At 44.6% G+C, this 7,387-nt stretch overlaps 1 protein-coding gene across 5 annotated transcripts; it reads right to left on the bottom strand.

Moving 5' to 3' along the window:
• Positions 1 to 202: 202 nt before the first annotated feature.
• On the bottom strand, positions 203 to 7,115 carry LOC120663013 (disease resistance protein PIK6-NP-like). Of its 5 annotated transcripts, XR_005670251.1 has the most exons (6): positions 6,026 to 7,114; positions 3,147 to 5,250; positions 3,017 to 3,046; positions 2,622 to 2,745; positions 2,003 to 2,036; positions 203 to 312 (listed from the first exon to the last, which is right to left on the bottom strand). XR_005670251.1 is itself a non-coding variant. In XM_039942049.1 (4 exons), exons 1-4 carry the CDS (start codon positions 6,859 to 6,861, stop codon positions 2,668 to 2,670), a joined length of 3,048 nt encoding a protein of 1,015 aa, XP_039797983.1. In that variant the 5' UTR covers positions 6,862 to 7,115; the 3' UTR covers positions 2,538 to 2,667. The 5 variants fall into 5 exon arrangements, 3 of the variants coding, with proteins under 3 accessions (XP_039797983.1, XP_039797985.1, XP_039797984.1); XR_005670250.1 differs by lacking the exon at positions 3,017 to 3,046 and having other exon boundaries at positions 2,622 to 2,775; positions 6,026 to 7,113; XM_039942049.1 differs by lacking the exons at positions 203 to 312; positions 2,003 to 2,036 and having other exon boundaries at positions 2,538 to 2,745; positions 6,026 to 7,115.
• Positions 7,116 to 7,387: the final 272 nt, after the last annotated feature.

Genomic DNA, 7,387 nt, shown 5'->3' on the forward strand with positions numbered 1-7,387 from the left:
CCACCCAAAAAAAAAGAAATAAAGAAATAAAGTATTTTTTGTAGTTTTTACGTTTTGCATTTTTTTTGTTTTTTCTGGTTTTCTATTTTTTTGGTTTTTTCTAAGCTAAAAAGCAATGAACCCCCAAAAAAAGAAATATAGAAATAATGCATTTTTTTGTAGTTTTTAGGTTTTGCATTTTTATGTTTTTTCTGGTTTTTTGTTTTTTTTGGTTTTTTCTAAGCTAAGAAGCACATGCACACACAAAAATAGACAGGAAGGCCCTATTTGCGCCAGGTCACACGCGTAGTGCCACAATTCCAACGTGGTGAAATTAAGTGTAAGGATCGATGGACCAAGAGGGGGGGTGAATTGGGCCTTTTTCAATTTCTAAAACAAAGTAAGGCAACCTTAACCTATGCAAAGCTAGTAGGGCACCAATTCACCAACCGGATAACTAAGCTACCTACACAAGCTAAGAGAGATAAAAACAAAGTAAAGCCTAGCAAGGTAGAGCTAAGTTATGATCTCTAAGTCAAGCACATGAGTAAATTGCATGAAGGAAAATGCTTGAATAAAAGGAATGGACAAGAGACAACTGGATTTTTTCCCGTGGTATCGATGTGTTGGCACACACCCCTAATCCACGTTGTGACACTCTCAAAGAGTCTTGTCACCTCCCAAGTCACCGAGACGAGGGCGCTCACTAAGAGTCTCCGTTCACCATCCCGGCGTGGTGGAGATCAAGCCACGTACAATCTTCTTCTCCGGGCTCCCACAATCCTTGGCAAGCTCCGCGAGAAATACCCCGATCACCAAGATCGCCTAGGTGATGCCAATCACCAAGAGTAACAAGCTAAGGCCTTCACTTGAGCAAGAACCGATCACCAAGAACGGATGCACACTAGCTTCTCTCTACTCAAGTCCTTAATCTTGCTTCTTGATTGATTGAATGCACAAGTATGTGAATGATGAAGCTCAAGGTGGCTCTTGACTATGGTATGAGTGTTTGGATGTTGCCTGGTGTCAAGAGTGGGCGAAATGACCCATTGGAGGGGTATATATAGGCAGCTCACACAAATAGAGCCGTTGGAGAAAAGCTGCCAGAAAACTGCGTAGCGCCGGTTAATCCGACGTACCCCCCATTGTCATCGTCGGTTTAACCGGTGAATGTAAACTGCCTCTTCTGAAAACTAGCCGTTACAACTGGGGCAGATTAACCGACGTAGCATCGGTTTAACCGGTGAGTGTAGTTGTCCACTGAACCACTGAAAAACCAAGTCTCTGGACAACTGCACCGACGTTAACTCAAACCTATCGTCGGTTTAACCGGTGAGTACAACTTTTAAATTCCTCTGAAAAACCATCTCACTGGTCAATTGCACCGACGTCTTGATTCAAACAGCGTCGGTTAATCCGGTGAATAGAACTTGAATTTCCCTGGAAAAACCAACTCTGGACCAATGCACCGACGTTAAATTCAAACACGTCGGTTTAACCGGTGTATTGAATTTGTCCAGACTCTGCTGACTTCGTTTAACCGACGTATAGAAAATTGAGAGCGTCGGTTAAACCGGTGTATAGACTTTTTCTGATTTTGTCTTTTCTGATTTGAGTCTTGAATGAAATCCAAATATTCTTGAGATATAGTTTGAGAACCACTTATTTGAACTTCTAGAAACCTGAGTGATCATAGTGTGCATCCATTTTCAAATGACCATGTCCATGCTCAAGTTACTAAGCCTTAACCCCTCTTAATAGTGCGATCACTACAAAACTATAAAACCTATACTAACCTAAGTGTCCTTCTCAACCTTGTGACACTTAGGACTAGAAAGATCCTTAGCCTTGACATATATAAGTTGAAAACCGAGATCGCCTTTTAGAATAACCGAAATTGAGGGGCCTCTTTTGACATATGACCAAATGAGCGATAATGATCTATTAAGCTGCACAAACTCATTAGTCACAATAATGGTTGTCATTAATCACCGAAACATACCTTGAGGGCCTAGATGCTTACATTAAGTCCTCCCATTGAGCAAGCCAAGCTGGACCTGCGAGAGGGCAGAGGAGAAGGTGGTCAAGAAACCTAAAATCTTCCACACGCTGAAACCAACGTTAATGAGCGACGAAAGTCATCGGAAATGGAACTCAGACACAAGAACGGATCAGACATGTGCAATACTACTGAACGAAATTTGATATGCCGAGGATTGGCTGCCAAGAGATTTAATTTGTGTATTAATGCAATTATTAAAGATCAATAAATAGGGTATAATGCGGCATGCAATCTAACCTACCAAAGCAAAAACATTATAGTAACATATTCATGGCATAACATCCAAGAAGATGGTAGAAAAAGAATAAAATAAAACAGACCGAGAAGTAAGAGAATCTTCATCGGATTAGTAAATTGGACCTTTTCCTTAATTATATGTATACCTGGAGGAAGTAAAATACAGTCTGTTTGCCAGCGAACCGAGGAACATTGAAAACAGGCATGCTAGTAACTGATTCCCAGACGGACTATTAACGTGGAAGAAGGTAGTGCAACGGAAGAAACCGAAGAAAATGAAACAGATGAAGAAATAATAATAATGTTGAAGTAGAATGCAGGGGTCCGAAATGAGTCTGCTTACATGTATGCTACGGGAAGGAAATAAGGATGACTTGCGTCCAACCGATTCAAGCGCTGGTGGGATCGGCTCCTAACTCCGTGGCAATGACCTCATCGCCAGCAGATGAGACCTCACCTTCCTCTTCCTCCTCACACAAATCATCACCACCCTTGGACTGGAAGCGGGAAGAAATTCGATCATCAGTATATAAATAAAAAAATAAAAAGTTGTTGAATTCACATACGAACCCATGGAAATTGTTGAATTCGAACATCTTGGAGATCGAGCATCAGATCATCCGTTGAGTGATCGCCGATTTGATCCGTTGAGTGATCGCCGATTTGATCCGTTGAGTCAGCTGGAGCATCTTCATTCAGTCGTTGGAGATAAGACATCACCTTCCTCTTCCAGTCTACCTCTTCCTCCTCACACAAATCATCACCATCCTTGGACCGGAAGCGGGAAGGAATTTGATCGTCAGTATAAAAAAATAAAAATTGTTGAATTCACATACGAACCTGAGTGAGCAGAGCATCTGGTATGTACCTGATCGCCGATTTGATCCGTTGAGTGTCGCATCATTTGATCTTCATTCGATCGATGGAGATCGAGCATGAGGCTGTTGGGATGGAGTTGTGCTGCGTGCCTCAGCTCAGCCTCTGCTTTCTCCACCTCATCGGGAGAGGCACCCTCACAGTGGACATATACTGTGACTCTGCGAAGCGAAGGGAGGCAGTGCAACCCCAGGCTGCGGCAGCTACCGTTCCAATCCTTGTATAGGGCCCTGACGGGAACTTGAAACAAGAGGTGTTGGAGATTTGGCATCACGGTTGGTGGGACTGATCGGCTGGAGGACTCGTCCTCTGTGCTGGAACCAAAGGCCGCCAGAGCACCCTGCTGCTTTCCATTCCAGAGGCTAAATGAAACACAAGCCGAGTCCTCGTTGACCACAAACTGCACCATCCAGTCCGAGAATCTGCAATGTCGCAACTTCTGGAAGAAGCCATCGCCGGCAATAACAACAGTTGCTGTGGAACCGGACGACGACGATGACCACGTCGCAGCAGTTGCTTCAAGACGGAGCCGACGGAGCTGTGGCAACCCGCCCACGGCTCGCAGACCGGCCTCGTCTATATTATCCACATGTAAGTACAAGTAGCATAGGCTGGGGAGACGTGCAGGGCTAATCCATGATGGCAGCCGACGGAGCACTACAATGTTTACTATCAAAATTTGGAGATGCTGCGAAAGCACCACCCTGTCCCACTCCCCCCTTGGGGCTTTATAAACATCCTGTAGTAATAGAAGCTGGAGCTTGTGGAGATTCCCTAGCGACTGCGCTAGATCCGACTGCACCGTCCCTTGCAAAGAACCATAAACGCGAAGCACTCTGAGTTCGCTCAGGTTGCCGAGGGCCTTCACAAATTGCCCCTTGGACTCGTGATTCAGGTTGTCGATACGTATATGCAGCTCCTCCAATGACGTCAGCTTCTTCAGCAACCCATCCGGCGCGCACGTACAGAAGCTACCACGTAGGCAGACCAGCTGCGTTAACTGGCAAACGCCAAATGGCAGTACCTGTATGCCAGAACCGTCCAAGTCAAGTATCTGTAGAAACTTGAGCTTTCCTATTTCTTCCGGGAGCTCAGAAATACCATCTTGTAGCCCAAGGTACCTCAAATGAAGTAGATCTCCAAGGTGCTTAAGACCCTGCCAGCCTTCTTCACAGTTGCATCGCTCTAAAGCTAGCACACGCAAGAGTTTAAAGCTTGGATGCAAGACCCAACTTCCAATATCACACCTACAGGCAACCAATGACCTCACTCTTGCCATGCCCGTATCATCTTCCTGCTGGGTTAATTGCTTCATCACTCTGTTCTGGTGAGCTAATCTGCGCACCTTGTTTCCTGAAGGTGACGTGACTTTGTCATCATTTGAGATAGTCACAAAGTTTTCTTCGTATGACAAGCCACGGATGAGATCGAGCACCATGTCATGAACTTGGCACGCATATATGTCCCCAACTCCGTCCTCTTCCCTGACTGCCTGGATCATGCTTCTATTTACGAGCTGATTGAAGTATTCCTCCCCCCGCTGAAACAAGCTGGTTCCTGCTTTCATCTCCACGAAACCTTCAGCTATCCATCTCCATATCAATCTATCTTTCCGAATGCAATAGTCTTCGGGATACACACTTAGATACAATAAGCAAGTCTTTAGATGCATAGGCAGATCATAGTAGCTAAGAGACAATATCCACTCAGTATCATGTGCTTGCTGGCCATCATTACCGCGATAGAAACCAGGAGAGTTGCACACAGCAAGCCAGTCTTCCGTTTTTTTACCCACAAGCATACTAGCCATTGTGATGATAGCTAATGGTACACCACCACATTTTCTCATAATCTTTTCACATGCCTCGGCAGGAAGATTTGCAGGACGTTCACCTCCACTATCAAACAGCCTTGTGTATAACAACTTTTTGGAGTCATCATCTGAGAGTCGTCGTAGCTGGTAATTAACACCGGTGGCAACTTCTGATTTACGTGTAGTTTTGATTACTATACTTCCTCTGTCATTCTCAACCAAAGCCAATTCTATATTCTCCCAATCTCTTGTCTCCCATACATCGTCGATAACAATAAAATATCTGCATGTCAAAAGCCTCCGTTAGTTAAATATGTCTAAGCCATATACAAAACAAGGAGTTATAATAGATAAAGGATTAAAAAAATCATCATTACAAAGAATTACATTGTACATTTTGACGGATCGATAATAAGTTAACATCATTCGTAATAATTAGTTAAGGTTAAAAATTAAGACCCAAAAATATATGCTTGAAATGGTAAGCATACATGGTTTTAAATAGCGGGCTATGACAAATAGTAGCGTATTTTTTTTCCGAGGCTAAGAGACTATAGCGGAGGCAATAGCCGGCTATGACAAATAGCGGTTTACTACTAAACCATGAAGAATACATGTAATAGATGCACAAAAACATAGTAATTAGGGAATTTCATAAACATAAATATATTGCTAGGGCTACGGGAACATTACCTAAGTTAACAATACAACAAAATTTGTACAATCAAATATTCAGTTGCCAAAAGACCAAAGCAGTAGCACCAAGCTAAGTATAAGACTATAGCGGCCCGAAATCTACGTCATTTAGCGCAGCTATAGCTCAAATTAGCGTCCATAGCAGCCATAGCGGCACAAACTGCCATAGCGACACAAATACAAATAGCGTACCGGAGACTCTCTAAGAAGACTATAACGGGGCTATAGTGGGGCTATAGCCCGCTATTTAAAACCACCGGTGTAACAAAATAATTTTGTATTGCACTAATAATAGAATTATAGTGGAAAATACACTCTTAATTTGCAGCGCGAAGTATCGGAAAATGGCTAATAATTCATACCTCTTGCTTTGGAGGAAATCTTTGATTTCATCGATGAGCTGCCTTACGTCCAATATATTATATTTCGGCTCCCTGAATTCTTTCTTGTCAAGATCTATAAGAATGTCTCTTAGGACTTTCTTCACGTCAGGATTTCGACCAACTGGAACAAAAGCCCCACAATCGAATTGTGATTTAAGCTTATCATACACTGCTTTGGCAAGAGTAGTCTTGCCCAATCCTCCAACTCCGACAACTGAAACTATCTTCATCTTCTCGTGGGACAACTCATTCCCCTGGGGCGACGAGAGCATTGATAGGAGCTCACCTCTTGACTTATCAATACCAATGAACTGAGTCACCTCTTTGTACATAGCCTTAAGACGAGGATCAACTGTCGAAGTGGCATCAGGTTTGGCCACAACAATCTCGTCGATTTTGCACCTGTCGCGCCGCTCAGCCACCTCCTGGAGTTGCTTCTTGATGTCTTCGATGGCACTAGAAATCTCACGGCGAGCCTTGGCTTTGCCGAATAGGCCACCCATCTTCTTCAGGGCGTGTTTGAGCTTGCTCTGGTCAGCGGGCTCAGAACCCTGGACACGCACAAGGAAGGTGTCGAGCAGATCTTCTACGTCGTAGGACACCTCCCTCATCTGACACGCCCAGACCTTGGCCTGCTTGTGATGCTGATCCCACGGCAATTGTGCCACCTTTTCAAGGGCAGGCTTCATGCTCTCCAGCTCCTGATGGAGGAACATGAGTTTCTTCCTCACACCATTCTGCAGCTCGTATTCACCTTTGAGCAGCTGGTACAGCTTGGGGGCGAGGTTGCCCATCGCCCCCGTCACCAGTTCCATGACTGCCGCCGGTGAGCTCTCTCTCAAGATTGCTGTGGTAGCGTGTGGGTGTGGTTGGCCTCCCTCTCAAGGGAGGGATATAATTCTTTCTGTAGGGCAAAGCCACGTATATAAGGCCAGCTTAGTTCTCTGCTTTCAATCATGTGTGGTGCGGTCAAGGTACAGCGAGCATCAAGCAGCGGTACAGGAAACGCAGGAGCTAGTCAATTTTCGAGATTCTTCTGCCGTGTGCGGTCGAAAGAATCATTGCGGTCACCGGGCGTACATCACAGCGATTGCAGATGAGTGGGGGCCGACGACTTGACTTGGTGGCCGCGCAGGTCAAGGTCTCTTCCAATCATGCATGTGCCTCCAGCCTTTGTTTGGACTCTGGAGAGGGAATAAAGTGGAGTGGCTCCCGTGAGGCCGTGAGAGCCGAGGCACCGTCAGTGTCCGGCTTTTGTTTTTGGGTGTGTTTAGTTACCACAAAATTTTCAAATTTTTCAAATTTTCCATCACATCTCCATCACATCAAAACATTAAATAT

The sequence above is a fragment of the Panicum virgatum genome, chromosome 2N, assembly GCF_016808335.1.
Source record: "Panicum virgatum strain AP13 chromosome 2N, P.virgatum_v5, whole genome shotgun sequence".
NCBI lineage: Eukaryota > Viridiplantae > Streptophyta > Magnoliopsida > Poales > Poaceae > Panicum > Panicum virgatum.